Here is a 17,661-nt window from a genome sequence, read left to right as displayed (position 1 = left end):
ACCAGCGACTCCTGTGCCAACCAAGGTTGCCAGGTGCACGTTGTTTCCTCCGACACATTGGTGTGGCTGGCTTCCGGGTTGGGATGCACGCTGTGTGAAGAAGCAGTGCGGCTTGGTTGGGTTGTGTATCGGAGGACGCATGACTTTCAACCTTCGTCTCTCCGGAGCCCGTACCGGAGTTGTAGCGATGAGACAAGATAGTAGCTACTAAAACAATTGGATACCACGAAATTGGGGAGAAAAAGGGGTAAAAAAAAAACTGGTTCTAGCTAACCCAATGGCGTAGACACACATTGCACACACCTTTTCTGCATCGATTTACGTCTAGCACTATTTTAAATTATTTATTAACATTTTTGAATTTCAATGGCATGTGACCTACTGAATTCAAACAAAGTTCAGAATGTACACTCAGTGGGCCATTGCACATCCTTTAGTTGGTCCATTTTCATCTCACAAGTTTTTACATTAATTTTTCAAACTTCAAAAGCTCCTTGGTCATGTGATCTACTGACTTCAAACATGGTTCAGAATCTACACTCAGCTAGCCTACACATTGCACACCCTTTAGTTTGTCCATTTTCATCGCAAGCAATTTACATGAATTTTCAATGTTTTTCAATGATTCAAATTGCAATAGTTCCTTGGCATGTGACCGACTGGACTCAAAGAAGGTTCAGAATGTCCACTGACTACCCTTCTATATTGCACACCCTGTAGTTTGTCCATTTTCATCTCACACAATTTTACATTAATTTTTCAAACTTTCAAATCTCAAAAGCTCCTTGGTAATGTGACCTACTGACCTCAGACTACTTTCAGAAAGTCCACGGACTCGCGGAGACGGGCGCCACGAGGCATCCAATGTGGTAACGCGACCGATCCTGGAGAAGTTGGCGGGAGCCCCGGGGTAGAGTTCTCTTTTCTTTGTGAAGGACAGGGCGCCCTGGAATGGATTCGCCCCAAGAGGGGCCCAAGCCATCGAATATCTAACCTGAAACTGTCTTCACCTTGGTATGTAACAGCCGGGTATTTTAGCTACCTACTGTAATGTTAGTTGGCTACTAGTACAACAAACTTCCCAGTATATTTACTTTATGCTATTTAACTAACTACCCAACGTTTATTGACTTGATTGTCATTCATAGTTTAGCTACGTGGTATAGTCGTTCAGGTCCGTTCTTAAATTTGCTCTGGGCTATCGACTCCAACTTCAGAACACTCTCGCCAGACTGCTAGAGGCAGAGTGCGAAAAACGGATGGATTTACACACTCAACACAGAGAGCAAATAACTGATGAATTTAGAAACACTCAACACCTGTTGAATGTGACCGATGTCAGTAAATTTCGGCCAAAAAAAAGCATAATTAAACTACCTAACCAGCTCTGCTTGGGTGAGTAAAATGACCAGAGTGAGGTGTTCTCTCATGTGTCTGTAAGTAGTTAGCCAGTTAGTTTGGGTGTTTGACAGCCGTTGTGAGGCCAGAATGCTCGGATCAACCCTGATCCTCAGCCCGAACCTCCAGTGTACGCCCCGAGAACGAAACGCTCTGAATTTACGAATGGACAATCTGACGACGCCCAGACGGCACTCTGGCACTCCAGATTGAATTTACGAACACACCCGAAGTCTGGCTAGTAATTTGTTATGCTAATAAACTAGCAAGAGGTTGCAAAGCAACAGCATCAACTTCGGGTAGAAGGCGAAGCGCTAGTATGCTCAGCTGAAAGGACACTGTTCGTTTACAGTATGCTAAATTGAACTAATAGTATGTAGTATATACACTCATTAAGTAAGTAATATACAGTATGGATATTGAAACAATAGAAGGCACAGCAAGTTTCAAAGATGGCACAGCAAGTGACACAATAATGACTCTCTTGACTGCTGTCCTCTAATTTTCCTGCTGTTAGGTTAGAGACACTTCACTTGCCTTAGTCAGGCATCTGGTGGGGCTTTTAGCAATGACATCAGCCTCCAACTAGACAACAGTGACAGTGCACTATGAGCCTTGGCTTCACAGAATTACACAGTGCCCAATAGACTTATGAATAGCTTTTAAAGCCATTCTGGTCTACTTTCTATCAACCATATTTGCTTTGTATATCTCTTTAATGGGTGCTTTGAGTTGCTGATCAATCTGTTTCCATAGCATTTTGGCTGTTGTGCCTTTGAAAAGCTCTGGTTACCAAGCATTAAAGCAATGAAACTCTGAAAATCCATTATTGCACAAAAGGACAGATCATGGAGAATGGAAGCCCAGACATCATGTGTCAATATTTTCCTTTGTGCCCAAGGCTCACAACATTGTCTGCTCTGATACAATGGGTATACACCAGACATGTACTATTAGTCAAGGTTATGAAAATAGTGATGATTAGCAATAATAGAACTGCATTAGCTTGTGTTTGCAGACTGTTGTTACAGACTGGAGAAACATACAGAGATGCCCAGGGACACAGAGATTGTCATACTGTATTGCATTACATGTTACATTGTCTTACATGTTGATAGAGAATGTACTACAAATACCATTTAAAGTAGGAGGTGAAATGTCAAACCATTAATGGCACTTATTTTCACCATATTATTTGCACATAAAAACAACAGAGTTCTGACAAGTAAATGCACCCATCATGGTAATTAAATCAATACAACCCACAAATATCCCAAAACTTAAATCCCAAAATACTTATTTCACCACTATATTTTTGCAAGTTATAGGCAGGCGTATGCAACGTGCAAACAAAATAGTACACATACACACACACACACAACATTCTCAAAGGTACTCAGAATTGTCATCAACAGATAGTCAAACAAAATGAAGGATCACAAAACAAATTCCCCAATGGGTCTACTCTATGCAACAACTTCCTTTCACCAACCATCATGCAATGCTCTTTGGTTGTCTAAAAGCTATGAGCTATTGCATTGCGGCATGCTATCAATGAGTTAGCAGTTAGCCTGTGGTGCTAACTAGGGTAATTAGTACTATTAACTGGAGTATTTCAGGCCGAGGCACAGGGCCAGTTCATTCTTCTGGATCTTTCCATCACCGTTCATGTCACAGTGGCCCAGCAGGACCTTGCGGAATTTGTCCAGGTCCGTTCCACTAATGGTAGGCTATAAAGGAAGCATATTCAAACCATTAGCTCAAGACCAATCACAGCTCAAGCCATTCAGTCTACTACAGTTGGTCGTTCTGTTAACTTGACTCAATTCTCTTTGCTTCATCCATTTAAATATAAAGTAACATGGTGTCAGAAGTGGGACCCGATCCCACGCCTACATCCGGAAACCATAACTTACAATAACGCAGAATCAATATAGGAGCATCATATATCTAAGTTAATACATAATAAGTTAAATAACATAAGTACATTTGTAGATTAAGGTATAGCAAAACATATATATTTTTTTTACCGTGACCAGTTCCATCATGTCTTTGACAAAGCCATCCACCTCCGGACCCTCCAAAGCACCCGTCTTACTCTGTTAACAACAACAACAAAAATGGCTGACTTCAGAAAAAGAGATGAAGACGACCACCTGATGTGCCTTGGGAGATTATAAAAGAGGACAGCATCTAAATTCTGCTTAATGGGATAATGTATAACTACATCACACATCCACAATCATGCAGCACGGAGGAGCATGACAGTGCTACAGGACTACCACTTCAGTTAATAATGGCATTAGAAGCTTAATGATGAAATACATTCCTGGCACTATATCTTTAATAGGCATTACGTTCTGTGAATACATCTTTGTTCTGGGCCTGCAGAAATGTGGGTGCCCCCATCCCAAAAAAGCAGCCAACATCCTGCAGTTTTACATATTTTGCAATGGGGCAAAGAGAAGAATTTTAGTTTTACAGCTAATCCCATGCTATTCTACACATTTTGCCATGGAGCAGTAGAAAATGTGCAGTTTTATAGCTCATATAATGCTATTCTACACATTTTGCCAGAGGGCTGGATTATGAGCTGTCTTGTTTGCTAAATGAACATATGAAATAGGCAGTGGCATGGTGCATATAGCCATAGAAGAACAGTGGCATATGCCTCAATGCAGTCATATTCATTGCTTATTGGGGGTGTGGCTTTCAATTAGTTATTTTTGGCAACCCATCCAGTGAGAGTGGATGTCATTACAGGTCATCTAGCCAGTTATATTTAAGCAAATCTGACTAACCCAGTAACTGCTTGCTATGAATTCTATCGGATGGTGTTTGCATGTTTAGGTAAAAAGACAAATTGGAACACTGACAAGTAAAGAGCATGAACAATTATAAAGAAAACAAAAACATTGTGTTTTGGTTATGTGTGTTTAGGCTTGGTTCCCCAGGCCCACCTGTGCCTACGCCCCTGTACTGATCCACTTCCAATACAGCTGTGTGTTCTAGCCCATTTATACTGATATTATATATTTTTTTATAATTAAGGCCAATGAAGCATCAGTAAAATCACAACAAATCATAAGCAACACTGTAATTTTATTTAATATGCTTATCACCATCAACCTTACAATCCCAATTGAAGTTGAAGACAATTATGTTGCGGCTAAACGTATAATGACTTACAACATCATAGTGGGCAAATATCTTCTCAAAGTCCCTCTTCCGGTCTTCTTGACTGCAAGCCTGAAACAGAGTGGTACCGCAACACCCACAATTTTGTTCCTCTAATTCAAGCCAATGATCACTACAGTAATTAATTGAAGATGGAGCATGTCAAGGTCTTAAGTCTTATCTGACTGCAAGTTATCAGCTAAATTCATCAACAAATGTTATACTTACATTCATGTCAAACTTCAGCAAGAAGTTCTCTTTCAGAGCAAGGATTCTGGGAGAAGGAAAACAGTTAGGCACAATAAGAGCCACCTAGCAATGTAGGAGAACAATTGCTAAATAAATAGTACCTGGCTAGGTCATTCAAATCCAGCCTGCCATCATTGTTTTTGTCAAACATCTTCATCTGTTGGGAATATAAACAGAATGAAGCATCAGAATCATTAGATAGTTTGTCAAAGTACATACACATCAGAATCACCTTTATTCGCCAAGAACATTTACACATACTCACAGTGGCGACGCATCATTCAGGGCAGTGCCCCACCTGTTTTGAGCCCCACATGCTTAGCATGTTATTGTTTTGGCATTAATACATGTCACATATCAGTTTGCAAACTCTAAAATAAAAATAATTGAGCTATACAGCTACAAACAAAATGCTTTCTGGAGTAGGGCAGCTCCAAAATGCAGGTTTTTCAGCCTAGCTCAGTGCTCTCTGTGGGGGTGGGGCAGCCAGCGGAAAATATGGAGTGTAGGGGTTGGTAATGTTCTCTAGTTGCATCATGATTGGTTCAGTGTTCTGTCCCTCATGGAGACACTACGTAACAGCTACATCTACAAGTAGAGCTCGAAAATTCCAGTCCCTTGGGTGCTGCCATAGACTTACATTAGAAGAGCCCATCCAAGAAGCCTCAAGGTCATTGGCCACAGATAAAATGACGTCAAATCACGTTTTATCTACAGTAGCTGTGATTGGACTGATCATATCAACATCATACTTTCAAAGTTGACAAACTACTGGCAAATCTTTTTCAATCCTTGTCATATGAAGAGAAATTATAGATAAAACGAATCGGTGCTCATCGGCCATTGGACATAAACATTATACAAGAAGTCGGAAATCACAAATTCAACAATGAGTGCTAAGGTGCCACTGCAGCCTCGGGTTCAATCCCAGGCTGTGTCACAGCCAGCCTTAACCAGAAGACCCATGGGACGGCGCACAATTGTCCCAGCGCCGTCCGGTTAGGGGAGGGTTTGGCCGGCCGGGATGTTCTTGTCTCATCTTGCTCTAGCGACTCCTTGAGGCGGGCCCGGGCTCTTGCAAACTGACCTTGGTCATCAGGTCGAGTGTTTCCTCCGGCACATTGTTGCGGCTGGCTTCCGGGTTAAGTGGGCAGTGTGTCAAGAAGAGGTGTGGCTTGACACTCAACTTTGCAGAGTCCGTAGGGGAGTTGCAGCAATGAGACAAGGTCATAACTACCTATTGGATATCACGAAAAGGAGGGTAACGACATGGGCCAGAAAAGTTTGAATACATTGTCTATGCTTTCAATGCAGCATGAATTCAGCTGTGTTCAAAACAACTGGAAACTCGGAAATCTCAGACATCAGGTAGTTCAAGACCACTGGGAACTAGCTGTGACTGGGAAAACACAGAAAATAATTTAAATGGTCATCCAACTCGGAATTCGAAGTTGGGATGTCAGGCTTCTTTCTAGAGCCCACAAGATGGACCACCTCGCCACCTTCCTGTTCAAGTGAGCAAAGCACAACAAAGTGACTCCAAAAATGTCTTGTATGCTGCTGCATAAATGATGTAATATGCCAGGGAGATATGTATACTGTAGCCAAGAAAGTAACACTAAGTGTATGTTGTGTAGTAAGCTGTTAGCCCATGTGCCTCACCCTAATAATTTGGTCCCGTCCCTCCCTCATAACTTCGCATACTGTTCTGACTTGGTGTACAGACAATGAGAATACTGTTAAGAATGGCCCATGTTCTGAATTCTGTCGCTGTACATTTCAAAAGTGCTGAACGAATAGTTATATTGACAACGTCCATCGTAGCTCGCTCATTAATGTATTAATTGAAATTATGAATTGCCTCTTATCCGCTCGTCATCCTCTTATGCCACAGTTTGTACATCTCAATTGTCAGTAAAAAAACATATTTGTTTATGCAAGTCAGCCACCGTATGTTTTTTTTAACAGGCTGGTAAATGAGGCTGAATTAACTGTTTCGCAGCCAGACAAGCAGTGCTAAGATGTTGGGACAACTTTATGTACTGTAGGCCCTAACAGTTTGTGGGCACCGTTTGTCACCGTTATAGTGCAATGAATGTATTGTTTAGTGTTGTGGCTTTGCCCCACCAAGATTTACATGCTAAAATCACCACTGCACACTCAGAATTTGACTTGGTGACATGTCATGTGTAACACTGTACAACAATACCAAAGAGAACCTAATTCAAATGATGCCAGTGTATTTCCCATGTTGTGCACACCATATTTTACTCAACACTGATATATAAAAACACATGCGCACGCACACACACAGTAATTAATTAAATGGTCCACAATGACAATGGCCAAACAGTGAAAATCATATCACCTCTGAATATCTTTAAAGAGCTGATCACCCTCCATCAGTACCATCCAATTACTAATACTATAGAGGGGAGTGAATACCAAGGGTATTACCGCCAATTACATACATCAATGAGAAATAACTCCTTTAGTGCACTCCTTATTACATTGAATGGCATATTAGCATTTCTATGTATAGCTCTCCCCCAATCATCCAAATTGAATTGCCCATTGAACAGGGTATCATATACTCATTTAAGAGACAATAAATAACCGTCTCCTACATCCTTTTGATTATTTTCAACCTCTTCAAAGGCAATCTGTGATGAGACAACTGTGTTTGGGTCTCACACACACACACACACACACACACACACACACACACACACATCAGACCCAGGAGAGGAAGACAATTGGCTGTAAAGGTTGACTACTTTTAGCACTTCTTGACCAAGAGCCCTCAAATGGAGACATAGAATAAAGGAGCTGGGGCTCGTTGTTACCAAGGTGTCGGTGTACTCCTCCAGTTTGTTGGGGGAGATGGTCTTCTTGTGCTGGAGAAACAGGTCCTGCAGGAAACCCTGTTACACAGAGGAAGACGGCCAACTGGATGATCTGGGCCCATATTTATCAAGTGTCTCAGCGTAGGAGTGCTGATCTAAGATTAGGTTTAATATCTTGATCTAGGATCCATTTATTAGAATCTAAAACTGATCCTAGATCAGTACTCCTACTACTCTCAGACACTTGATAAACATGGGCCTTGGTTTCAAGTGAAAAAAAGTGGTCTCTTAATGGGACATCCCTGGTCAAATAAAGGATAAATACATACATAATAAAAAAGGCATAGACTGCAAATCTGTAGGCAACCGCTCTTGTCCCGCCCCCTTGGATCCCTTGTCCCCAGAGCTGAAGATCTGAATCACATTTTGTTCATCCGTTTCTTTACCTCTACTTTACACACACATGTTGGTTGGCACCCTCCCTTCACATTTCTCACTGTCAAACGTGAATGATAATTCCTCAAGTTTTACCGTTGAAACGCCCATGCAGCATCTGCAGGCCAACCATTTGATCTCAATACGTTTCATGGGGATATGCATTAGATCTTTTTTTTCAGTGAATTTTAGAGCCGGTGGTGTTAAACTGTAGCATACCTGTGCTTAGTTTCAATTAAGGCACATACACTGTGTACAAAACATTAAGAACACCTTCCAATGTCATGGAAAGAGCAGGTGTTCTTAATGTTTTGTACTGTACACTCAGTGTATTTTGCCTGGTGGCGCACACTTGAGTTTTGGCCACATGAGAGAAAAATGCGACAATTCACACAATCATCCTAAAATCTCTAAAACAAATTAGGTGTTTTTTTGTCTTATAGTAACGTTATACTAAGCTATTATATTCTGTTCTGTTATGTAGAATACTATCATTATGTGATCTTGCAGACATTGATTCAGCTTTGATCTAACTTTATTAAATGAGCAGAGCAGAGATTATGCGCAAAGTAGAGAATCCTGCACATGTGCAGAAGCTTTGGACCTTTAGCTGTCAGGAAGAGGGAGGAGTCCGGAGAAGTCGGTTCCTATGCCATAACACTTCTGAATCAAAGTGTTCATAAATAGTATAATGTACTGTACATCCTGTACAATTCCTCTTCAGTAAATGTACTGTGGGTGAACTATAAAACGAGAAACCGTCAAGTGTTTGGAAATTCGAAGAAAAGTACTTCCGTCTTGCCTTGTAGGGTTGGTTGAAATTTGGGGTCACTTACGAAATTTGGGGTCACTATGATATGTTACTCCAAATATCGCGACAGCCGATATAATCATTTCGCGCCGTTAATGACTACATCATTCCAGACAGTGCATTTTTTTTGCTTATTTACAATATTATAGCCGCATTCTAATGAATTATTCTTAGCATGGCAAAACAATGAGGCTTATTTAATTAATTTAGAGACTTAATTTTCAACATATTGATACAGCCTGATAAAACGGCAGTTTGGATTTGAAAAGTTCAAATGGAGTATAGCCTTGCACATCATGATATATCATTTTGCACGCCATGATAATGTCAAATATCATGATATTCGATTTAATCATATGAATCGGTCCAACCCTATTGATCTGTCCACATAAGAGGATAATGGGCATCCTTCCAAAAGACCCTTAAAGCAACATGTGTCAGAGACCTAGATCAACTATGTAAACAAGAACAACTCTGGCCACTCATTGATTCTTACTTAGAAAGTAGACAACAACTAGCTAAGACTGTCTCTGAGAGGGCCATGGCAGTGGTCTCACATAAAGCATGGAAATGAGTAGAAGGGCATTCTTTGAATGTACCTTGAGCTCTATAGCTGATATGTATCCACTGCTGTCAGCATCATAGTTTCTCCAGATCTGTTGGGGAGTGAGAGGCACATTTAGCTGTGATGAAAGTGCTCAATAGAATATAGGACACACTACCCAACCAATAATAGGATTGTATTTTTTATGCATATGTCAAATGCTTTTGGACCGCAACACTTCCTACTGTATGGGATCTTTGATCTTACCCTCATGAACTCCACACTGTTGTCCAATGGTGTCTCTCTGCGGAACAGTAGGAGGAAGTTCTCCTCCTCCGGTAGCATCATGGTGGCCAACTGGAACATTTATGTTCAATCAAATTAGTTAACAATCATAGGCAGGCATTATTCAATCCCGGATGGCTAATTTTGTGTAAAATAAACTAAATCTTCTGTATTTTCTTCCTACAATTTAAGGGGTAAGTGTCACCTCAGCTTCAACAGGCATAACTCCTCTTTCAACATAAAATGTATGGAAATACAGTCTATGGACAAGGAAAACTAAATGTCAAAGCCGAAATGAGTTGCAAAGTTAGACTATTTAATTTGACATTAACTCATAATTAATTGCATGTGGTCAATGACAACAAGCCAATGCAAAGATGAAGCAAGGCAATAACATGATGCAAATGAGGGAGCAATTAGGTAGTTTCAAGGCTGCTTCACACAAAAAGATGTTGTGAGGACATTTTGATCACAATCCAATTACTCCCCCTTCTCTGGATTGTAAGTATACTTAATAATAAATGACCCATAGACAAATAAAGGGGAAGAATTTTGGCATGAATAAATACAAGTAAACATACCTCTTGGATTTGCAGACGACCATCTGCTGTGGTGTCATAAGCTGACATGAATCTTTCTTTCACTCGTCTAATTTTGTCATCTGTTATTTCATCCTTTAGGAACAACACCGAGACATTTGAACACATTCTACATATGGGCTCCCCAATTAAGTAGTTGCACTTGTTTGAGTATTTCATTCAGTGTTACCTGTACAATATCACTTTGACAGAATTCATGTCATTTCAATGAAAGACAAAACGTGGACTAATGATTGGATTCGGAGGTTATCTAATGTTGACATCGCTTGAATGCCCCCAACAAAACAAAGCAAAGTAGGTCTAATTAGGGTATTCTAGGATGTTAGTAGCCAAATCTTACTGTAGTTATTATTAGTGATCTGTACACAGTATGCATTGGGTATGACAAGGAAAAGGAACCGTGGAGTCCTACAATTGCATACTTACGCTCATCCCAAGTTTTTTCAGCATGTGTCGAAAAAAGTCGTCCAATTCCTTTCCTTCAATATAACCATTATCTAAAAACAAATAAATGTATAACATAAGATTAATTAAACCCTATTCCTGTATTGTTTTATCTGCACGACATGGTGTAAAGTTCAGATTTGAGTTTGCGGACAGACTTTCGATGAAAAACATTGCCTGATAAGCGTACAGATGAATATCAATAGTAATTTAAAAGACATACAGTTCCAATTATTGAAGAGTAAGATCTTACCGTCAACATCGAAATGTTGCCAAATCTGTAGGAAGCCCACAGCATCCAGGTTGTCAAAAGCATTGTCCATGGTACCTCGTGCCCAATACACCGGCGCAAATCCAAAATGTTAAAATGGTGAAATTAAAATGGAAGTTTTGACTGTGTGGATTTGAAATAAGAGATTGAGGTTTTCTATACTATTGATTATGTTTCCTTCGCTGCAGTTCAGTCTAAACGCCACCAAATGCAAACGAGGGAACTTAACTACGACATTCAACTATGTGCGCAATAGGGGTTGCCCCCAAACAATTGGAGACAACGTCCGCAAGGAAAGCATGGTAAAAATGAATACAATTAATTGGTTAGTTATATTAGGCAATACGATGCAAGTTAATGCAAGTCTACGTGGCAGTATACATATGATTTATTGGTACAAATATGCAGGAGTATTGGCAACCACATTAAAAGGTTTTTGTTACAAAGCATTGTTTTTTTAATGTATTTAGCACAAATCAATTTAACCAATTAAACTGGAAACCATCACCAAGTCCCACAATAAATGTATTTCATATAAATCACGATAAATCAAAGTTATATTATGCCTGTCATTAATAAAGGTTTACTAGATCAATGTGCCCGTGGCACAATGTAACCCCCAACTGCTGTGTCTTTGTGAAACGCAGAGTAGGTGAACGGATGATCTCCACATGTGTGGTTCCCATTATGAAGCATGGAGGTGGTGTGATGGTGCTTTGCTGGTAACACTGTCGTGATTTATTTAGAATTCAAGGCACACTTAACCAGCATGGCTACCACAGAATTCTGTAGCGATACACCATCTCATTTGGTTTGCGCTGTGGGACTTTAATTTGTTTTCCAACAGGACAATGACCCAACAGACCTCCAGGCTGTGTAAGGGCTATTTTACCAAGAATAAGAGTGATGGAGTGCTGCATCAGCTGACCTGGCCTCCAAAAATCACCCAACCTCAACCCAATTGAGATCATTTGGGATGAGTTGGACCGCAGAGTGAAGGAAAAGCAGTCAACAAGTTCTCAGCATATGTGGGAGCTCCTTCAAGACTGTTGGAAAAGCATTCCAGGTGAAGCTGGTTAGGGGAATGCCAAGAGTGTGCAACGCTGTCATCACAGCAAAGGGCAGCTACTTTGAAGAATCTAATATATTAAATATATTTTGATTTGTTTAACACATGATTCCATAGGTGTCATTTCATAGTTTTGATGTCTTTACTATTATTCTACAATGTAGAAAATAGTAAAAATAAAGAAAAACCCTGGAATGAGTAGGTGTGTCCAATGAGTAGGTGTGACTGGTACTGTACATACATACACGTATGTGGAGTTCCCTTTAAATTAGTGGATTTGGTTATTTCAGCCACACCGTTGCTGACAGGTGTATAAAATCGAGCACACCGCCATGCAATCTCCATAGTGAAAACATTGGCAGTAGAATGGCCCAACTGAAGAGCTCAGTGTCTTTCAACGTAGCACCGTCATAGGATTCCACCTTTCCAACAAGTCAGTTCGTCAAATTTCTGTCCTGCTGGAGCTGCCCCGGGCAACTGTAAGTGCTGTTATTGTGAAGTGGAAACGTCTAGGTGAAACAATGGCTCAGTCGCAAAGTGGTAGGCCACACAAGCTCACAGAACCAGACTGCCTAAGCGCGTAAAAATAGTCTGTCCTCGGTTGCAACAGTCACTACTGAGTTCCAAACTGCCTCTGCAAGTAACATCAGCACAATAACTGTTCGTTGGGAGCTTCATGAAATGGGTTTCCATGGCTGAGCTGCCGCACACAAGCCTAAGATCACCATGAGCAATGGCAAGTGTCGGCTGGAGTGGTGTAAAGCTTGCTGCCATTGGACTTTGGAGCAGTGGAAACGCATTCTCTGTAGTGATGAATCACGCTTCACTATCTGTCAGTCCGATGGATAAATCTGGGATTGGCGGATGCCAGGAGAACGCTTCCTGCCCCAATGCATAGTGCTAACTGTAGAATTTGGAGGAGCAGGAATAATGGACTGGGGCTGTTTTTCATGGTTCAGGCTAGGCCCCTTAGTTCCAGTGGAGGGAAATCTTAATGCTACAGCATACAATGACATCCTAAATTAATTGTGTGCTTTCAACCTTGTGGCAACACTTTGGGGGAAGGCCCTTTCCTGTTTCAGCATGACAATGCCCCCGTGTGCAAAGCGAGGTCCAGACAGAAATAGTTTGTCGAGATCGGTGTGGAAGAACTTGACTATCGAACACCTTTGGGATGAATTGGAACGCTGACTGCGAGCCAGGCCTAATCGCCCAACATCAGTGCCCGACCTCACTAATGCTTTCGTGGCTGAATGGAAGCAAGTCCCCACAGCAATGTTCCAACTTCTAGTGGAATGCCTTCCCAGAAGAGTGGAGGCTGTTATAGCAGCAAAGGGAGGACCAACTCCATATTAATGCCCATGATTTTGGAATGAGATGTTGCAATGAGCAGGTGTCCACATACATTTGGTCATGTAGTGTACTTTTCAACACATGCATGTCTCTTTCAGTGTGTTATTACATAAATACATAACATGCAAAGTAGACATAGAAACACAGCAGTGCTTATTGGTTGATTGAATAAGCCAATCAACAGTCTTTGTTTAAAGTAAGAGAATTCAGAGTAAGGTACTGGCACGGATTTGTCCATAAGCTTTTTTTTTGGTTCTTTCCTCTTTGGCTGCATTACAATTCTCCACACTTGGACACTACATGGAACACTTTGGAGAAAGTAGAGAGAATCTAGATGTAGCTTTTCTTTCTACACTGGGATGTCGTCACGGTGTCCTCCATGTTGTCAGGCCTGAGATTCTGTCTTTGGTCCGTGTCAGGGGTAGGAGAGAAGTCCTCTTCGGTGTTGTCTTTAGCAAACACCCCAGGGCTTTGGCAGTGGACAAGGTCCACCGTGGATGAAGGTCTCACTGCAAGAGAGTGGTGTGTGAGCTGATATGGTACTAAGCAATGAGGAAGCTACAACTGGTGGCCTACAACCATAACTACTGGTACTACAAACAATGTCACAGCTATGTGAGTACTTATAAACCAACACAAATAGCTACTGGAGCTCCTGGTGCAACCCCTACAACTACGATTACTGTGAACAGCCAGTAACACTGCATGTTATTCAAAAGGTACGGCAACTATTGGACCTGCCAAAACTGCTGCAACCTACTTTACTACTATTAGTTGATACACCCAACACTACACGAGTCTTAAGTTTAAATATTTTTTTTTAAATAGCTGAAGGAGAGAAGGTAATTGGTCTAACCAGATGCAGGGAGGGACTTGGTGCGTTCTCGACCTTCTACTTCCTGTACCACAGAAGTGGAGCGCTTCAGGGAGGACCACTGTCTCCCACCAATTGCAGACCTGTCCATCTCTTGGTCCAAGTCAAATGGGCTGGAGTCTCCTGTGAGTTCAACTGACGGAGAGAGTGATGAGTATGAACAATGCTTTTATTCTTCAATCATACCAGGTGTCTATTCAATTCCATCAAACTCACATAATGACTATTTCTAAATCATACTATGTTCTCAGTGAATTGAAATAAATCTCTGTCTTTACATGAAGCAAAACAGCTTTGTTTATTCGATTTACTCTCAATATGAACACTTTGGACTGTGGTGAGCTGATCCTAAATCAATTCTTCTGGATGGAGGACACACAGGTAATAGATATACCTACCATTAATGTGGCTACTCTCCTCCTCCCTCTCATAGTCTGAGGGCTCTCTCTTCAGGCGAGGGGCGGGCAGTGGTCCTTTTGGGGATACGTTTCCAAGACAGGAGTCAGGGGTGTCATCTGAGGGTGAAAAATAGACAAAATAAAGAATGGTTATAGACAATAGGACAAATTAAGGCAAGATAAAATCACAATAAACTAAGTAATCATCTATTTTTGCTTCTGGTGCCTTTATTTGCCATCTGAGTATCACTATCAATAAAGTATACTTCGTCATATGCCCACCTGGGCTGTGGCTGCTGCTGGCACGAGGGCTCAGGGGTCCCAAAGTGTGTGGTCCCATGTGGGGCTTGATGCTCTGGGGTGCTGGGGATCTGGGTGTGACACCGGTGGGTTTAGACCTGGGCGCTATCGACGATGTTTGACCCTTTGGCTTTCCTACAGAGAGACATAACAAAGAAGACCCATATTGGACACAGCAACAGCGGGTATGGTTCGTAGAGCTTCTACAAGGGACTGTCTCAACAAAGTGTTAGCTAGGGCTCTATTTTAATTAAACATTCTGTTCACTTTTATTGTACCACATGGCAGCTGGCAAGCTGCATGGCAAGACAGACGTAGCATAATTAAGTTGAGCCATCCTTCTGTACATAAAGATTAAGATATCACTAAATGTAATTCAAATTCAAATCTAATTACCTGATTGGGATATAGAGGCCAACTCGCCTTTTTTATCATCTGCCTTGTCTGAAGAGTCCGACTGTAAAAAATAACAAACGTCTTTCAGTATGGCCAATGTCTTTAGTCCTAAACCTGATTCTAGAGGTACAATTGTTTTTTCCACTGCATGGTTCTGTATTCAACAGTCTGAACCAAGCTGAGACACGGATGTTCCATATAAAGCCACTACAGGGCGGCACCTTCACAGTTATCCACTCATGACAATCTGTAGCTTTCCAAGTGACTGGTCGATCTACAGTTGAAGACAGGAAATAGTGTAACTTTAAAAGAACAAACATATTACCATCTCCTTGTTTATTCCTTACTATCTGGGACTTTTTCAGAAGAGGTTGTGTGTTACCCTGTAAAGAAGGTCATCATTCAGTAGATCAATGATGCTACGGCAGGGTTTCCCAAACTCGATCCTCGGGACTCCAAGGGGTTCACGTTGCCCTAGCGCTACACATCTGATTCAAATAATCAACAAATCATCAAGCTTTGCTCCTTTGAATCAGCTGTGTAGTGTTAAGGCTAAAACCAAAACGGGCACCTAGTTTGGGAAACGCTGTGCTAAGGGGTGCTACTGACTCATACACTTAACAGAGTCAAAAGGAGCTAAATCTGGTCAGTTTTACCCACCTTATGAGCGACTATTTTCTCATGCATTTTTCTCATCTCCGCCAGGAGGTCCATTCCCATTAGGGGGCCCATTACGGGGACCCCAAAGTGCCGGCCACCATGAGGACTACCCTTACTGTCACTCTCGGAGTGCTGTTCCTCAGTGGGTTCAGGGGTTGGTGGCTTTCGTGAGTGGTCAGGGGAGATTTCAGAGTGGTCCCACAACGGAGCCTTGGGGGACAAGGGCTCCTCTGTCACAGTGCTGACAGTCGCAGCAGCTGGGGTGGTGATGGCAGCTGTTCCATGGCTCTTCTCGGACTTCAAGGTGCGAGACTTGATGAGGTTAAGGAAGCCGCTTTTACGGGATTCCCGTTTCTTCTCCGACCCCTCCTGGATGTTGGAGGAGCCCCTCAGGGTGGGTCGTCTGGAAATGTTAAAGAAGGCTTTTGCTGAACAGTACACACTCACAACTTCTATAATTAACAACTTCTAAATACAGGTATTAAAAAGGTACAGGTAAACAGCCAAAATAAAGCAAATACTTGAGTAAATGAGGGACATAAAGTATATTGAAAGCAGGTGCTTCCAAACAGGTGTGGCTCCTGAGTTAATTAAGCAATTATTATCCCATCGTGCTTAGGGTCATGTATACAAATTCCCAGTTGCCCATTATTTTGGCTACCATAGCTAGAGATCTCAGCAACTTTGAAAAAGGGGTCTCAAATGAGCATAGGGGATTTAAAGGGTGTGTGTGTGTGTGTCTCAGTCACCAGATCCTAACCCAATTGAACATTTATGGGGACAGTACGTATCCTAGTGGTTAGAGTGTTGGGCCTGTAACCCAAAGGTTGCTAGATTGGAATCCCAGAGCTGACATATGGAAAAATCTGTCATTCTGCCCCTGAACAAGGCATTTAACCCACTGTCCCCCGGTAGGCCGTCATTGTAAATAAGAATTGTTCTTAACTGACTTGGCTAGATAAATAAAAGATTAAATACATTTTTCTTTAAATTATGCGAGATTGTGGAGCGGCACCTGACACAGGGTTTTGCGCCACCATCAACAACTCCAATAGAGTTCCAGACACTTGTAGAATCTATGCCAAAGTTCACTGAAGCTGTTCTGGCCCAACGCCTTAAGACACTTTGGTGTTTCCTTTATTTTGGCATTTACCCATAGCTAGTTAGCCTGCAAACAATCTAGCCATTGATGGCTTACTGCTACATGCTTTAACACAAAACAGAGTTATTTCAATCTTATGAAAACTAGAATAATTTATTCTAAAACATTGAGTAATGTCATTTACTTTTTGGGAAGAGTTCAGTCTAATAGGAATTAAGACTCACTTAAAACTAAGTTTGGTGATTTTCTTGTAGAAGAATTCATCAACACCCTCATCCACTTTCCCCAGGTCATTCTGCTCCACTTCTGGTGGTGGAGAGGTGCAGATTGGTTCCCGCTGAAAAGCCCCAAAATATTTAGGCCTACATCAAGCAATACAGAATAGTAGGTAGACATAGAAAGAATGGAAGAGGGAGAAAGAGAGGGGGCAGGTGGAGAGAGGGGGCAGGT

The 17,661-nt window shown here is 41.5% G+C and overlaps 2 protein-coding genes across 4 annotated transcripts in view; both read right to left on the bottom strand.

Annotated features, from left to right (window-relative positions):
• Positions 1-2,459: 2,459 nt before the first annotated feature.
• LOC112233339 (secretagogin) lies at positions 2,460-12,011 on the bottom strand. Its single transcript, XM_024400904.2, has 11 exons — positions 11,042-12,011; positions 10,771-10,841; positions 10,327-10,419; positions 9,728-9,817; positions 9,516-9,572; positions 7,671-7,748; positions 4,926-4,981; positions 4,804-4,849; positions 4,588-4,647; positions 3,429-3,497; positions 2,460-3,128 (listed from the first exon to the last, which is right to left on the bottom strand). The coding sequence occupies exons 1-11, from the start codon at positions 11,109-11,111 to the stop codon at positions 3,000-3,002; spliced, it is 819 nt and encodes a 272-aa protein (XP_024256672.1). The 5' UTR covers positions 11,112-12,011; the 3' UTR covers positions 2,460-2,999.
• A 1,419-nt stretch (positions 12,012-13,430) lies between these two features.
• LOC112233337 (F-actin-uncapping protein LRRC16A) overlaps positions 13,431-17,661 on the bottom strand; it is a 28,311-nt gene continuing 24,080 nt past the window's right edge. For all 3 annotated transcript variants that reach the window (XM_024400902.2, XM_024400903.2, XM_042310089.1), the window contains 7 exons: positions 17,436-17,548; positions 16,110-16,512; positions 15,450-15,510; positions 15,036-15,188; positions 14,754-14,870; positions 14,338-14,490; positions 13,431-13,990 (listed from right to left, as the gene is read on the bottom strand). In XM_024400902.2, the coding sequence (XP_024256670.1) occupies positions 13,812-13,990; positions 14,338-14,490; positions 14,754-14,870; positions 15,036-15,188; positions 15,450-15,510; positions 16,110-16,512; positions 17,436-17,548 (1,179 nt within the window). In that variant the 3' untranslated portion in view covers positions 13,431-13,811. The remainder of the gene's footprint in view (positions 13,991-14,337; positions 14,491-14,753; positions 14,871-15,035; positions 15,189-15,449; positions 15,511-16,109; positions 16,513-17,435; positions 17,549-17,661) is intronic.

Source organism: Oncorhynchus tshawytscha, linkage group LG31 (genome assembly GCF_018296145.1).
Source record: "Oncorhynchus tshawytscha isolate Ot180627B linkage group LG31, Otsh_v2.0, whole genome shotgun sequence".
Taxonomy (NCBI): domain Eukaryota; kingdom Metazoa; phylum Chordata; class Actinopteri; order Salmoniformes; family Salmonidae; genus Oncorhynchus; species Oncorhynchus tshawytscha.
The sequence above is the reverse complement of the archived record's forward strand: the minus strand, read 5'-3'. Positions and strand labels throughout refer to the sequence as shown.

Coding starts and splice junctions, on each gene's coding strand:
- LOC112233339 (XM_024400904.2), bottom strand. CDS start 11,111: ATGGACAATGCTTTTGACAACCTGGATGCTGTGGGCTTCCTACAGATT. Junction 10,420..10,770: donor TGAAAAAACTTGGGATGAGC/GTAAGTATGCAA, acceptor TTGTTCCTAAAG/GATGAAATAACAGATGACAA. Junction 4,982..7,670: donor AGGAGTACACCGACACCTTG/GTAACAACGAGC, acceptor TATTCCCAACAG/ATGAAGATGTTTGACAAAAA.